The sequence below is a fragment of the Gracilinanus agilis genome, chromosome 6 (genome assembly GCF_016433145.1).
Source record: "Gracilinanus agilis isolate LMUSP501 chromosome 6, AgileGrace, whole genome shotgun sequence".
In the NCBI taxonomy this organism is placed as follows: domain Eukaryota; kingdom Metazoa; phylum Chordata; class Mammalia; order Didelphimorphia; family Didelphidae; genus Gracilinanus; species Gracilinanus agilis.
In genome coordinates this window covers 215,812,093-215,829,512 of record NC_058135.1, presented here as the reverse complement: position 1 = coordinate 215,829,512, position 17,420 = coordinate 215,812,093, and the positions used below count along the sequence as shown (strand labels likewise).

The 17,420-nt window shown below is 37.5% G+C and overlaps 1 protein-coding gene across 1 annotated transcript in view; it reads left to right on the top strand.

The window, feature by feature from the left end:
* The window catches only part of AFAP1 (actin filament associated protein 1), a 147,577-nt gene that overhangs the window by 34,433 nt on the left and 95,724 nt on the right, over positions 1–17,420 (top strand). The window contains exon 5 of the mRNA XM_044681768.1: positions 4,802–4,981. Coding sequence (XP_044537703.1) covers positions 4,802–4,981 — 180 coding nt within the window. The remainder of the gene's footprint in view (positions 1–4,801; positions 4,982–17,420) is intronic.

The window sequence follows — 17,420 nt, the reverse complement described above, 5'->3', positions numbered from 1 at the left end:
AAGCTAGTGAATATTTATCTTTCTATAGTTTCCTTAAAGGAAAAGACTCATCAATTATAACAAATTTTAAAGTTGAAAAAATATTGTGATCTTTCATAACCATGCCAGGCAAAAGTAATGAAAACTTTTTGGGACCCCTCAAGAAAAAACAAACATAATCATTTAGATGAAGATGCAACTCTAGAAGTTTTAAAGAAAATGGATTTTTAAGGAAAAGAGATTTGATGTAGTACCAGTCTTTTTTTTTTTTTTTTAAACCCTTACCTTCTGCCTTAGAATCAGTACTAAGTATGGATTCCAAGGTAGGTATAGGGAATTGGTACAGAGTCACAGAGCTAGGAGATATCTGAGCCCAGATTTGAAGCCAGGACCTTTTGTCTCTCTATTGCCCCAAAGCTTCCCTGAAGTTGTAAGAGTCTTGAATATTCTGATGGCGAATCTGTTGGTCTAGCAAGTAGAGTTCTAGCCAATTATTTTTTGGTACCAGAAAATATTTATTAGAAGTATAAATGTTTATAATTTTGATCTTCTATTTAAATCAAGTATGCAAATGATTCATAGAGATTTCTGTAGCTTATGTATAAATATTTCCAGTTTCCCTGGATCAGGAAAGATACTATGTTGAAAGCCTCTAATTGTTCTTTTTATGGATCCATTGTGTGAAAGTAAAGAGGAGGAGTGTGTTGGCTAGCAGCTGGGCCAAATAAAACCTACCTGGAGCCAGGGAGAAGGATTTGCTCATTTCCAGTCATATATAAGATCACTGAGAGATGGCACTTTGAGTAATACCCCTCAAACCGTGGATTGCTAAAAGATGCCAAATTCTGGAAATGGCTCTGAGGTGCTGGTTAGGGACAGCATCATTAGGTTATGATATCTGGGATAGTGATCCTCTTACTATGTTATAATCCACATGGAAATGGAAATTTACTCTCTTTGTGTTGCATTGGTGATGTCTGATCACCGTCTCTTGAAAAAATATAGAGTTGCAAGATCTCACAGTTGAGAGACCCCAGAGCCCTCCTACTCCAAGTCACCTCTGAGCAGGCATTCCCTGTATGATGTCCCTGGCATGCTTAAAGACATTATTTTGCTACTTCTCCTTTTCTGAATTGTCTTCCATCCTCCTGCTCTCCCCTCACTCTCCCACCTTGCTATATTACCCTGCCATGGGAAAAAGCTTGGGGCAGCTAGGTGGCTCCTTGGATAATGTGCCAGGTCTGGAGAGAGGAGGACCTGGATTTAAATGACCTCAGACACTTCCTACTGGTGTGTGACCCTGGGCAAGTCATTTAACCCCCTTTGCCTAGGCTTTCCCCTTCTGGCTTAGAGTTGTTACTAACACAGAAGTTAAGAGTTACAATAAATAGAAGAATCTTAAAATTCCCTTATTAATTTTGAGTAATTAGGTATTTATTAAGCACTTCCTCTGTGCCAGGCACATTTACTGTCATTATCATCATCATCATCATTATAGCTAATATATTTACACATATACACATATATATTTATATCATTTGATCCTCACAACAACCCTAGGAGGCAGGTGCCATTATTCCCTTCATTTTATAGTTAAGGAAACTGAGGCAAATGGAGGCTAAAAAATCACAGTAAGTCTCTGAAATTTGAACTCAGGTCTTCCTAACTTCAGATCTAATATATTTCATAGATTAAAAAAAAAAAAACAGGAACCTACAGAGACAGAGACCTTATTCTTTCTGCCTCATCAAAATTAATCAAATTATTATCCTTCTTCCCATTGTTGTCTGTTGCACTTTAAGGTTTGCAAAGTGCTTTAGATATGTCAACTCATTTGATTCTTACAACAATCCAGTGAGGTAGGTGCTATCATTATTCCTATTTTACAGATGAGGAAACTGAGGCTATGAGTGATTAAGTGAATTGCCACAGGTCAAACAATGAGTCAGGATTTGAACTCAGGTTTCCCTGACTCCAATTCCTATTATACTTTGTTATGGTTATTGTTGTTATTATTTTTAATATATATATAATTTTTAATGTTTATATAATTTAATTTATATGTAATTTATATTTAATAAAAATTATTTTTACCAAGGCAGACCATCACCTATTCTTAGAAAACATCTAGTGATACTGAGAAATTAAATAATTTGACTAGGGTTCACATATACAGGACATATCAGAGGTAGGACTTGACCCTAGTACCTCCTTACTCTAAAGCCTCCCTTCTGAGATCCACTACACCAGTGGTGCCAAACACAAAAAGAAACACATTCATATGGGTCACATATTGACTTAGAAAACCACAAATTAACATTGTCTATATTGTATTTTTATTTATTTTGTCATACATTTCCAAACTACATTTTAAGTATTTTATTTTCTCTTTTATTAATCTGTGCAATTTATATTTTTGTAAGTATTCACCCATTTCAGGTAGATTGTCAGATATATTGACATAAAATTGGGTGAAATACCTCCTAATAATTGCTTTAATTTTCACTTCATTGGTGATGCATTCTCCCTTTTCATTTTTGATACTGGTAATTAATTCCCTCTTACATTTTAATCCAGTTCCTTAGGGTACAATATAATTTTGTGGCTGCCTCAAATTTGACCCCATGTCATGCCGAAGTATATGAAGTCCAAATACATTATCATTGTATATGTCTGTGCTTAGTTTGAACAAATATCACCAGATCTAGCCATGTGACTTCTAGGATCATGGGATTTAAATTTGGAAAGGAACTTTAGAGGTTGTCTAAAGCCCAGAACATTTAACCTCCTTGCTGTGGCTCCCAAAGCTAGTTAGTGATGGAGATGAGATTGAGACTCAGTATCCTGACTCCAAATTCAGGGCTCTTTCTGTTGTCACCCTACCTCAATTATCTGTAGGCTCAGTTACCCCCCCCCCCCCAAATGATTTAGGCATTTAGAAAAGAATTCCTAATGTGTCATAAGACCAAATACCTGATGCCCATTAAACTGCTAATCTCTTTTCCAGCATAAGCTTCTACTTTGGATATCCAGGCTGAGTAATTACTTATCCAGATGCCTTGAGAATTACCTCTTCTTCATCTTACTTGGTTTTTTATCATTTATTTAGTCACTGACTTAACAAATATTAAGGGTCCACTTTGTGTACAACTATGCTGGGAACTGGCAGAGCTAGAGGGATAAAACATGAGCCCTGATCTCGTGGAACCCCTGATCTCGTGGAACTCTTTGTCAAATGGGAGAGAAGAAATAATCAAATAAGTGAAATATACCACATTTTTTTTTGAAAATTTTATTTATTTAATTAATTTAGAGCACATTTTTCCATGGTCATAGGATTCATGCTCTTTCCCTTCCCTGCCCCCCACCTCCCTCCCATAGTCCATGAGCAGTTCCACTGGGTTTTACATGTGTCATTGATCAAGACCTATTTCCATATAATTGATAGTTGCACCAGGGTGATTGTTCAGTTCTACATCCCTAATCATATCCCCATCGAATCATGTGATCAAACAGTTGCTTTTCTTCTGTTTCTGCTTCTACAGTTCTTCCTCTGAATGTGGCTAGTTTTCTTTCTCATAAATCCCTCAGAATTGTCCTGGATCATTGCATTGCTGCTAGTAGAGAAGTCCATTACATTCTATTTTACCACAGTGTATCCGTCTCTGTGTATAAGGTTCTCCTGGATCTGCTCCTTTCGCTCTGCATCAATTCCTGGAGGTCTTTCCAGTTCACATGGAATTCCTTTAGTTCATTATTACTTTGAGCACAATAGTATTCCATCACCAACAGATACCACAATTTGTTTAACCATTCCCCAAATGAAGGGCATATCCTCATTTTCCAATTTTTTTGCCACCACAAAGAGTGAGGCTATAAATATTTTTATACAACTCTTTCCTTATCATCTCTTTGGGGTACAAACCGAACAATGGTATGGCTGGATCAAAGGGTAGGCAATCTTTTAGTGCCCTTTGGGCATAGTTCCAAATTGCCATCCAGAATGGTTGAATCAATTCACAACTCCACCAACAATGCATTAATGTCCCAATTTTGCCACATCCCATCCAACATTTATTACTTTCCTTTGCTGTCATGTTAGCCAATCTGCTAGGTGTGAGGTGGTGCCTCAGAGATGTTTTGATTTGCTTAGCCCATTCTTAATCAGGGTTCACCTTAGGAGACAAAGAAAGGAAAAGATAATCCCTTCCTTTGAGGAGCTTGCAGTCTAATGGCAGAGATAATATGCACCAAACTTCATAGCCAATAAATTAAGAAATAGTCAACAGAAGTAAGAGGGCTTGGAAGAGTCTTCCTGTAGAATTTAGGATTTTAATTGAGACTTGAAGCAAAGAAGTTGGAAGGGAGAGCTGATAAGGAAGAACATTCCACTCAACTCTTTTCACTGTTCAAATTTCCTCATCTATGAGAAAGAAGGGATTGATTTTTAAGTTTCTTTCCAGTTCTAAGTATGTGTCTCATCAGCGTTGTTTTAAAAGTTTTCTTTTGTTCTTTTTTTTAACCATTAACTTATATCTTAGAATCAGTACTCATTATTGATTCGAAAAACAGAAGGGTGGTTAAGGGATAGGCAATGGGGGGTAAGTACCTTCCCTTGGATTACAGAGCTAGGAAATATCCAAGGCCAGATTTGAATTCAGAACCTCCCATCTCTAAGGCTGACTCTCAATCCACTGAGCCCACTAGCTTCCTTGTGTCTAAGTAGAAGGGATTGACCTCTACACTGTCTCATCAGTGCTGCTTCACAATGTTTCTTAAAAGAATATTAAAACCTGTGTTGTATGATTATTATTTAATATAGTGCTACAAAAGTTCCAAGGACCAGCAGCCTCACATGGAACTGCCACTCCATGGATGTAACATCACCTATATCCCCAAAGATAGCAAGAAGAAGAAGCATGAACTGAAAATCACACATCAAGGCACTGATGCCCTTGTCCTGGCTGTTCAGAGCAAGGAACAAGCAGAGCAGTGGCTTAAGGTAAGATGCACTGTTTTCTTAGGAATCATTACAGTTTTCATGCTCTTCCTCAAGATTTAATACTGTGTACAGCATATTTAACTTACATTCGATTAGATTCTCATTTATTATATACTTTGTGCCAGGTTCAGTGCTAAGCACCAGGGATAGAAATGAGAAAAAGGACAGTCTCTGCTCTCAAAGTGCTTACAAAGTCTAATCCTGGAATTAGGATATCTTTTTTTTCTTTGTTACTCATATTTTTTTTATTTCACATAAAGAAATAAGATATCTTATATAAAGAGCAAAGGACTTCCCTGAAACTTTTCAAGGTTGCACTGGTAATCTCAGAACCTTTAAGCAAGCAGAAGGTGGCCTCTGCTTTTTGGGGGGAGATTTTCTATGGAAGAACCTTGTTTTCCAGGGACAAGGATGGTTCATAATGACAGAGGGGAAAGGGAATGGTTGAGTTTAAACCAATAGAAGGATTACTCCTACTGACCAAAGCCCAGGTATTTGGGTCCAGGGTGCTTTTTAGCCTTTGATCCTCTAGCTCTGTGTTGGCAAACTTATGGCACTTCTGCCAGAGGGGGTTGCTCCCCTTCCCCTCTCCATGCATGCCTGAGGACATTTCTCTTGTCATCTGCTCCTTTGCCCAGCAGCCCAGTGGGAACACTTCCTCCTTCCCCTATCTAGGGTAAAGTGGTGGGCTCACATGCAGTGTGAGGGTTGCAGTTTGGGCACTCAGTCTCTAAAAAGTTCACCATCACTGAACTAGCTTCACCTTCTGATTTTGTCAGAGATGTTTACATGTGAAGATACTTGATTGATCTGGCATCCGTATTTTCCTCTCTGCCCTTTTTTTCTCTTTTTATCCCTTCCTTCCTTCTTCCTCACCTTCAAAATATATGCATACTATTCCATCATTCCTATCAATCTAGATTAAGAGACAAATAGAAATGTGATTGAGCTTAAAAATAAATCAGGTTGTTAGGAATCAAGAATTCCCATTAAAATAAAATAAAAACACAGCTAAAGCCAAGTAGGTATATTTGTAGTTGCCCCCTTTTTCAGGTTGCTCTGCTAGCTGCCATCATATATATGAACATTTAGTGCATTTAAAGTCCTTATTTTCCACACAGTGCGACCACATGTTGTGTGACTGTTTTTTTTAAGTACTAAAGTGTCAGTTCCAAAGCAGAAGACCAGTAAAGGCTAGGCAATTGAGATTAAGTGAATTGCTTAGAGTCAAACAACTGGGCAGATTTGAGGCCAGGACCTTCCATATCCATGCTTGGCTCTCTCTCTCTCCATTGAGCTACCTAGCTGCCCTATGATAGCTAATTTTTCAGTCTGCTGAGAGAGGAACACCTGATCATCTATTTAGAATTGGAAGGAAATGAGAGGTCATTTAGCCCCAACTTCTTATTTTACAGATGAGAAAATTTAGGTCTAGAAAGTCTAAATGGTTTGCCTCGGGTCATATAGCTGGTAGCTAGTGTCTAAGGCAGGCTCTAAACCCACAATTTTCCTAACTTTATATCCTAAGATTTTGTCTCCCTTATTATAATTCATCTTGAATATCTTTGTTGTATTGAATAGTATTTCTTTTAAAAATTGATTTCAAAGGATAGTTATTATATATTTACTATGTACAAGCTTGGGCAAGGTGATGGGAAATATGACTAGGTAGGATGATTGATCCCATTTTCAGGGAGTTTATAGTCTAAAGGTGGGAGTAGAGAATAAGAATTACACATGAATAAGTAAGAAGGGCCATAGATTGGTGGGAAGCAGGCTGATTTTAAGATGGGGACAGAAGATTCAGGATGGTGACATAAGATAGTTTAATCATGTAAGCTGTCCAGGGAAGGAGAGATCATATTGAGCAAGGGGATGCTCATTCAACAAGTAGTCCAGTTAAATGCTGTCGGGTAGATCTTGTCCTAAGTATTGGGCATAGTGGTCTGCAACACATTTACACTGGAATTGGGAGATGCCAGTGTATACAGAATAGATATAGGATGAAGACAAAGTGGTTTTATAAAGGGGGACACTAGCAGTTAGGGGGACCAGAAAATGTCTTTTATATAAGAAGGGCTTTGGGCTGAGCTTTGAAGGAAACTAGAGATTCCAAGAAGAATAGATGAAGAGATATTACTTCCCAGGTATGGGAGACCAGTGTTTCCTTGGGCCAGTCACCTTTCCCTGTATAGCCTAAAACTGCAAAATGAGGGGGTTGGACTAGTGTTCTCTAAGGTTCCTTCCAGTTTTTTTTTCCAAGAGACAAACAGGATAAATGCAGTAGAGGTTTAGTCAGAGTGGTATGAGGAATTTGAGAAGGAAAAGATTACTTTCTCCTGGTAACTGAGGAGCCAGCACATCCTCAAGAAAATGCTGCCTAAATTTGGACCTTGAAGACCATTATGGAAGGACTAGAATAGATAGGAATTAGGGCAAGAGTGCATTCCAGGTGTGGAATACCTAAGTACCAAGACAGGAGAAAGCAGGAGAAGGATCAGTCAATAAGAAATAACATACTAAGCATATTGGGCAAGGCACTATTGTGTTCAGCTCTGATAATAAAAATTCACAAAATTGTGGCTAGAGGATAGATCAAGTTTGCCTAGAATATAGAATATGTAAAAGAGACAAATATGAGATAAGACTAGGGAAGGTAGGTCAACGTCACATCATGGAAGGCCATATGCTGTGATGAAGAGCACAATTGTGCCTGATTTGGCATAGGTAATGGGGAGCCATAGTTTTTGGTGGATGGAAGATAGCTCAAATTGCCTGGAATATAGACTATATAAAAGAAATAACATGAGATAAGATTGGGACAATTGGGTGGTACAGTGGTTAGAACACTAGTTTGGATTGAATTTTTTTTCAATTAATTAATCATTCTGCTTTTATTAAGCACTGTGCTAGGCACTACAGATTCAAATACAAAAAAATCTGTCTCTGCCCATCCATTAGCTCACTTAGAACCTGGGTTAGGATTACTAGAGATTCCCAGGTAAGTAGATATAAGACACAGACAACGAAAGTATGGGAGAGTTTGGGACGGCAGAGAAAGAAATAGTGGAGGAATCAGGGAAGATTTCCCATTGGAGGTGGCCCTTGAGCTGAGCCTTGAAGGACGCTAGGAATTCCAAGAGTTGAGAGTAAGGATGGAGAACATTCAAGGAGTGGAATGTGCTGAGGCAAACCTGGAGTCAGGGAGACTCACCTTTCTGAATTCAAATATGGCCTCAAACACTTACTGGCTGTGTGACCTTGTTTGCCTCAGTTTTCTCATCTGTAAAATGAACTGGAGGAGGAATTGGCAAACCACTTTAGTATTTTTGCCAAAAAAATTTCAAATGGGATCATGAGGAGTTGGACAAAATTGAAACAACTAAATAATATGAGATAGAGTCGTGGAAGGCAGAATGGAGTTACATCATGGAAGACCTCTACTCTAATGCTCTCATAAAGAGTATATTCCATTTGATGTAGGTTACAGAGAGCCATGGAGGGTTTTTGAGCAGAAGTATCAGGTTATCAGCGAGGTATGTTTAAAAAAAAAAAAGGTGCCCTTGGAAGCATTGTGAAGAATGTGTTGAAAAGGGGGACAGCATGGAGCCAGGAACACTAGTTAAGAGCCTGTTGTGGTTATGCATAGTCGGGCATTCCTGTTAGCTTTGCTCATAGGGGAAGTGAAGGCTGGTGGTTCTCTTAAGTTCAGGAGTTTTGAGTTACATTAAGACTAAATTTGGGTATCCACACTAAGAGTAGCACCAATATAGCAAGACCCCAGGAGGGGTTGTCCACCAGGCTGTCGAAAGAGGGACAAATGAACATAAATGGGGAAAAAGCAGCAGCAGGTGAAAGCTTCCATGACAGTAAACTGTTTTGATCTTGTAGAATCTGAATAAGGAAAGAGATGGAGCAGAGAAGAAATGGGTGAAAAGTGAGGGATCTAATTTAGGAGGGAGAATCAACCACTTGTGGCAACTGCTAGCCTGTAGAAGCCTGGCTAGAAAGGAGCCTGTGTGAAGGGGAACATGGTAAAATAAACCAGGAAAGGTATGTTAGAACCAGATTTCCAAACACCTGAGATTCCTGCAGGATAACTTTGTTTTTTTTATCTAATAACAACAGAGCCAAAATTTGATATCTCATTTGAGACTCGACAACTTTTCTGAGGAGGAGGCGCCAAGTGACATTAGAGCATCATTGAATACATAGCTAGAATGAAGAATGGAATTCCTTCATTTTGAAGCTCAGGGTAACATTAGCCATTAAGATAAAGGTCTGACCCCATTTTACAAGCCTTAGAGAAGTTATGTGTCTTGGATATTATCACGTAGCCTTTTGTGGCAGAAGTAGGATTGGAACCCAGGTCTTTCTGATTCCAAGGACAGCATCTCTTCACTTTATCAAGCTATAGACCAACTTCATTCACTCCTACCACTTCTCCTTTGATTTAAAGTCCAATCCATCTTTTTTTAAAATTCATTTTTCACTCACCCAAGTACTAGCTTGCAATGTATAATGGGTTTAATTAAAAAAAAACACTAATTAATAGAATGTTCTTTTATTGGATCATGAAACCTTGTGACTTAAACAGCATTAACCCAACGACTTGAGAAAACTTAAGAAAAAGCCTTACGGCCTTAAATGCTTACCCAGGGAAGAAGTTTTTCTCTTTTTAGCTCCCCAGATGTGAGTTTATTATAGGCCTCAGGCATGCTGCTAATTGTAGGATGTTGAACAAATTTCTGAATGAGTATTAATGGTTTCTAAGAATGTTCTTTTCAGTTTTTCTTAATCCGTCTGAAGAGGGAACAAATTATTTTACCTTTCTAAGGCATTTCAGTGGATTTTGCCATCTTGTTTAATGTGCACCGTGAGGGCAGAGTGCTCTCGATCCTAAACCTCTATTTCTTCATTTGTGAAATGAAAGGGCTAGATTAGATGCCCTCCAAAGCCTTTTCCAGTCCTAAATCTAGGTTTATAATGATACTATAAATAGCTTCTATTACCAGACAACTAGGTGGCAGAGGGAGAAAGAGTACCGGACTTGGCTGGGCAGGAAGTTTTGTTGTTGTTCAGTATTTTCACTCATGTCTGACTTTCTAAGACCCCATTTGAGCTTTTGTTGGCAAAAATATTGGACTGGTTTGCTATTTCCTTATCCAGCTCATTTTATAGGTGAGCCAACTGAGGCAAATAGGAGCAATGACTTGCCCAGGCTCAGCAAGTGTCTGAGGTTGTATTTGAATACCAAATGATGAGTCTTCCTCACTCCAGCCCAGCACTATACACTGTGCTCCTGGCTGCCCAGAAGGGCCAAAGAATCCTTTTCATTTTGAGGTCCAGAGTCATTTTACTATAGTAACATAGTAATTCATAAATTTAGGGCTTGACCTATGTCTTCTTCCTCTTTTGTTATTATGTAAAATGTTTTTCTTAATTGCAAATATCAGAGTGAAAAAGGAATTTTCATTCCTATAACTTGGTTTCCGTAACTTCCTTCAAGACCCAAATTCTACCTTCTGCAGGGAGCCTTTGCTAGTTTTCCTTCTCAGATTATCTCCTATGTACTCTGTATATTATTAAGGATTTACTGTGTGCCAAGCACCGTGCTAAGCCCTGGTGGTGAAAAGAAAGGCAGCATCAGCCCTTTCCCTGCCCAGAAGCTTCAATTCCAAAGAAGAGAGACAAAATGTAAATACTCCAGTATATAAAATACAAATGGGACAAGTAGTACAAAAAACTCCTTCCCACCAACTTTTTAGGACAGATTTAATGGGAGATGGGAAGAGACCTTGGGACACACAGCAAGGCCAACTGGGCAACAGACTTGAGTTTCCTCCATAATACATGATCCAGGGGGAAATAATAAACTGTCAGAGTCATCTCTCCATCCCCTACAAGCTGCTTGTTGTAATAATAGATGACATTTATATCATACTTTAATCTTGACAAAGTGCTTAATTTAACCAGGTAATCAGTAAATATTTTTTAAGCATCTACTACGTAGATTGACCAATTGCTTGATTATTATGTGTTGGTGGTACTAAGACAACCATCTAAAATACTAAGCACCTTTTATGTGTGAGATATTGTGCTGGCGATTGAGGATATTAATAGAATAAAGTAAATGCATTTATTAAGCATGAAATACAGGCAGACATTGTTTTATATGATGGAGGATACAAAGAAAGTTAAAATTATTTTATTAAGCATATACTATGAGGCAGACTCTATGTTAGACAGTGAGGAAATAAAGATAAAAAGAAATAATCCATGCCCTCGTGGAGCTTGCATCCCATCAAAGACAATGCATATATATATATATATATATATTATATGCACAAACTAAATATAAAAACATCAAGATTTTAAAGGGAAAGTCAATGGCAGGTCTGAGGCTAAAGCGAGGCCAAATATGCTCACCCACACATTATTTTCTCACAATATTCCTGTGAAGTAGGTCCTCTAGGTATTTTAACCCACATTTATAGACTCTGAAAGGTTGAATCATTTGCTTTCAGTCCCATTGGGAGGAAGAGTTGGAGACAGGATTTGAACCTAGATCTGGGACCTTTTTCTATCATATTGTACTGTCTTAGAAAATAACTTCAGGGGTAGCTAGGTGGATATTTCTTAGCTGTGAGATCCTGGGCAAGTCATTTAACCTGTTGCCTAGCCTTTACCTCTGCTATGCCTTAGAACTAATATACATTATTTATTCTAAGATGGAAGGTAAGAGTTAAAAAAAAAAAAAAAGAAAAGAAAATAACCTCTACTTTCTCATCTATGTCTTTTAAGGTTCTTGTTCTGTGAACTGACATTTGTATGAATAGTAAAAGAATTTAAAAAGTTTTTCAAAACTTGAAATTATGAAAATAATCAGTGGCAGCCTGCAAAAATTTTTTTTGAAAAAAGCCATGGAATGGGAAGGTACTAGCCTGAGCTCATTGGGCCACTAATTAGCATTGTGACCTGGGGCCAAGCCCTTCTTACTTGGACTGCTTCTTCATCAGTAACATAACGTGGTGGTTCTAGATGTTGTTTTTATATTCCAAGATTCTATCACAATAATTTTTTCCCTTCTTTGTCATTAGGTTACACAATCAAAAATACCTTTAGTTTTAGAGAATTAACATAGTATCACTGAAAGAGAATTAACTTTTTATTGAGAAGATCTGACTGTTACTTACTGTTTCAGTAGCCTTGGACAAGTCATTTTCTCTGCTTGGCTTCTGTTTTTTCCCCTATGAAATAAGAATTTTGAATCATAAGATTTCTGAGAACCTTTCTGTGCCTATGTCCATTTGCCTCTGGGAAAATCCAAGATCAATGCAAAACAATGTCTAAGGAATCTAATTTTTATTAAAATTTTCGTAAGCATCACAATTAGAAAACCACATAAGATTATTTAAAGTGATATGATTCACAATGTGAGTGATATAGGAAAAGAGGAAGAGAGATCCCTTGGGACTAAAATAGTTAAAGAAGGCTTAACAGAGGACTTTAAGGATTTAGGTTAAGCAGAGACAGATATAATAACCATAAAAATTTTAGTAATGATAATAATATGTCAAATGCAATTATAACCAGGCTTTGATTTCTTGAAAGATTCATTAGTGTCTGCTAAATGCAATAAAAAATACCAGTGACTTGAGATGAGTAAGCTTTATTTATACTTCTGTAATTAATTGTGAACATGGTATGTGTGCCTGAAATTATACCAGGTAAAAGGAAATTTCATCTTGAGAACCTAGAAGCTATGGTACCGGGATGAAGGATTGCCTGATTGGCTGTCAGGTCAGACAATTTTTTTGTCAGACTTGTTTTACTTGGCCCCAAAGGATAAAATGAGCAATAGTAGGTAGATATTATACAAAGGGAAATTGAAGCTTGATTCATTTAATTTCATTCAAATTAAAAGACATTCATTAATTACCTAAAACGGTGATGGCAAACCTATGATATGCTCAGCACTGACACACATAGCCAACAGAGAAGTATGGGGCCACATGCCAAGGATAAAACGTTTGCTATAGTGTGGTGTAGACACTCTGTGCTCTATAGATTACCATTCTACCTATATTAATTTACCTATTTTGGTTTATTAAATAGTTATATATTACAATTATACATTTTTGTTATTTAAACTATAAATATCATGAAATTATATTGTTTTTTCCTCAAAATGACACACTACCCAAGTTATGCTCAGTTTTTTGGTGAATTTTGATACACCAAGCTCAAAAGGCTGTCCATCACTAACCTAAAATGTGCATGGCAATGTAGGATGCCTACAAAAAGTAATGGGGTCCTCCATCCCTAGAATTTTGCAAACAAAAGGTGAATGGTCTTCTATTGAGAAATTTCTGCTAAGTGGATTTGCCTACCTGGACCTATGAGATTGGACCCAGGCCTTTTGACCCAGAGTTTCTGTGATAGTAAGGATTTGGGACAGCTAGGTGGCACAGTGGATAGAATGCTGGACATAGAGTCAGGAAGATTCATCTTTTTTGTGTCAGTTTTTTCATCTGTAAGGTAAACTGGAGAAGGAAATGATAAACCACTCCATTATTTTAGCCAAAATAAGCCTAAATGGGGTCATGAAGAGTTGGTCACAACTAAAATAAGGACAACAATATCAAAGAAAGAGAGTGGAGTTGACATATTAAGGATCAGCATTATCCTAGAATATAGATCTAGAAGGGACAATAAAGACCATTTAGTCCAGTTTCTCTCATTTTAAATATATAAATACTGAAACTCAGAGAGGTGATGAGTTGGCTCAAGGTCATGCAGATAAGTTGTAGAGTTGGTAGTAGGGTAGTTCTTCTGCCTCCAAATCTGAGCATAATGCCAATATCACACTGAATTTCAAATTCCCAAGCATATTTCACAACTCATTTAACCGATTGTGAAATTCTTAATGAATTGGCTTTTTCTATTGCTCTGTCTACCTTTATTCTGGTTTTAGACTTATATATCTGTCAGATTATTAATGCTGTGTGGGAAAAGACCAACAAATCTGGGTAATGGGAAGAACATTGTTTGGTTTCCATTTCCTTTTTGACATACAGGAAACTCCTAGACATGATTTATGGTAAAACTAATAAAAGTTCTCATATCCGTAGGGATTTATGGTTGACAAAATGCCTTTTTCAAAACAATCCTTTAAGGGAGATTGTGCAGAATGATTATTCCCAGTTGATGGATGAGGGAACTGAGAGTCTGAGAAGTCAATTAACTTACCCAAGAATCCTACAGATAGCATCAGAGTAAGGATTGAGACTTTGCCACTCTTTCCAGTATACCCTATCCACTGTAAAAGAGAACTGGCTGTTGGCTTTTGCTTACCCTAACCCTTCCTATCATCCATATTCCACCTTTTACTAAAAACCTCTTAGAAATAAGTCCTTCCATAACTTAATCTCTCTATTCTTTCCCATAACAGTTATGATTGGCTCACATAAGTTCTGCTTATGAGGTCTTTGTGTTATAGATACTAATTATTCTGTCTTCCTTCCTTCCTTCCTTCCTTCCTTCCTTCCTTCCTTCCTTCCTTCCTTCCTTCCTTCCTTCCTTCCTTCCTTCCTTCCTTCCTTCCTTCCTTTTCCCATTGTCCTTAGCATGCTATAAATCTTCAGGTGACAGAAATATATTTTTTTTTCCTGTATTCTTCCTCTTGTCCAATTCCATTGCTCTCTACACAGTGATGAACACAGTTATTCTGTAAAGACTGAAGATAATAACCTCTAAAGCTTAAAGGGACTTTGGAATCATCTAGTTCAGTCTCCTCAATTTACAGATGAGGAAAATGATACTTGGAGATTTCATGATATGGCAACTTGAAACAGGCAAGCTTAATTTTTTTTAACAACTTCTAAATTTGGATTTCTTGCTATTGAGTAAAAGATTTCCTTCTGACATGGATAGTTGCCGAGCTAATGATTTTGTAATCGCTACTTGCCAGCAGATCTCTTCTCCACGAATTCCAAAGTTTCCCACTTACATTCTTTGTTCATCCTATCCTGTATGTCTAAAATGGAGTTCTTCAGGCTTCCATCTCCCATCTTCATTTATACCAGGTCCTTCATTCTCTCAGTCTAGCTGCAGTGCTACCATAAGGCCTTCCATGACAATTCCATCCTCTTTGATTTGTACCTCCTTCAGTCTCCCATAGTACCTGGCTTAGATCTCCCCTTACACCTATCTCACTTTCCCTTTCTCTTTGTCAATTTGCATACATATATAAGAAAGTCCTTGAAGGCATGCTTTATATTTTATAACTATATCTATATCTATCTATGCAAGCCTAGAATTTAGCATGACACCTTGTTAATAGTGCATGCCTACTAAAATGTTTACATTGTAGTAAACTGAGATAAATGAATATAACCCCAAAATTTCTTAATTGAAGAAAGTATTGTAATGACTTCAGTCCTATGCTTTTTTTTTTTTTAAACCTTGTCTTCCATCTTAGAATCAATACTAAGATTCAGTGAAAGGTAAGGGCAAGACAATTGGGGGTAAATGACTTGCCCAGTATCACGTAACTATGGACTGTCTGAATCTAGATTTGAACCCAGCATCTCGTCTCCAAGCCTGACTTTCTATTTTTATTGAGTCACCTAGATGCCCCCAGCCCTATGTTCTTAAAGACAAAATAAAACAAGAAAATTCTGCTTTCTTTTGTTATATATCTATGAGACCTGAGGTTACTGAGAGGCATAGAGGAAGAAGAAATAGGATATGGAAGGGCTTGTCAAGTACTTTGTATTCAAGTGTTGTGCTAGTGTACTAGTGATGGACACAGGTTATAAAAATGGCTCTAAGGGAAGACCAGCTAGGCTAGACCAAGTAGACCCAGAACAGGTCTGTACTGAGACTAATGACACTTTTAAGGACAGTGAGGTATCACATCTCAAAGCAGCTGAAAGATGAGAGGCTGCTATAAATCCCCAGACCTTCCTTTGATCCTCAAATGATGACTGAATAAATATCAGTCACTGCTGACCCATGTGCCTCCTTTCCCTTCTATCCAAAATCTCTATGAAAATAATCCATCCACAGATCAAAGACACACTTAATGATGACTTGAGACAGGAAGAGTTTATATAAACAATACTCTATAGCCGAGTACATGTTTGTAGTCAGTTTGAGTGAAAGGTGAAGAGGATTCAATTTCAGTGAGTTTATCATAATTAATTATTCAAAAAACATGATTTGTTGGAACAAAATGTCACCTAGAAGGAAATTTTGGTGCAGTCAACATGCATTTATTAAGTATTTTCTATTTATTGGGCACTGTGTGGAGCACTAGTGATAGAAATAAAGGCACAAAAACATTCCTTTCGCCAAAGGAATTCACATTCTAATGGGGAAGACAGCAGCTATCTACTTTTAAAGATAGAGACTGAGTAAATTGGAGATAATCTTTGAAAGGAAGAAGCTTTAATGGGGACCACAAAAGTTGAAAACAGCCCTGTCTCATTTGATATTCATAACAATGCTGAGAGGGAAAAAGTACAAAGATTATTCCCATTTTAAGTTGTGGAAGCAGGCTCAGAGAAATTAAGTATAGGACTGATGTCATCTGGCCTCAAGTTGGTGAGTTAGGAGAGAAGACCATACCTTCTGATGCCAAGTCTGGGAGTCTTGACTCTCTTCTACAGTATTTCTTAGAATGTATAGCTTTAAGGAAAATACTTAAATTACAAAATGTTAAGCTGTTATGTTACTTCTTAGGAAAATGTGGATTGTGGTTTTCAGAAGCATGTTGTAATATTGGCATATGGGAAAATTGCATCCAAAAAATTAGGGAAGAAAGCTTTTGGCTTTGTCTCATGAGTAAAGGTCACCATTTACTATCTGCCCAATTATTAATAGAAGCCAAATATGGTCAGGAGCTTTGGAGGCCATTGTTATTTCATTTCTCATTTTAAAAATTGCCATTTGATAATATCCTCTTTGCTCATTCCTACTCCTTAAATACTGATTATAATGAACGTGAAATAAATGGGCTTTTGTTGGTTACAAAGGAATTTCATTTTAATTTAGTAATAATTAATAATGCATTATCCCCTACAGTGTCCTTAAATGATATTTCCTGGTGCTTAGTGCTTCTGGGAAATGAATGTCATGGATTCTGGCAACTGCCTGGGAAATCCTGCTATCTTATGCCAAGAAATTAAAAGGAAATGTGACTAAATTAAATTGATTTGTTAAACCTACATACAAAAAATCTATTCTGCTTTGATGGGCATCTGGTAGAAGGCAATCTACCTGATGAGTGCATTTCTGCCAAGGGTGGGTGGTGGTGCTTAACAGCAGCTGTGCAGGGATTTTGACAAGTTGACATCCGAAACTTAAAGGCGTCTTGGAATCTGGGCGATGTCACCTTACTTTTAGTTGTCAACCCTTCTCTAAGCAAAGTGCT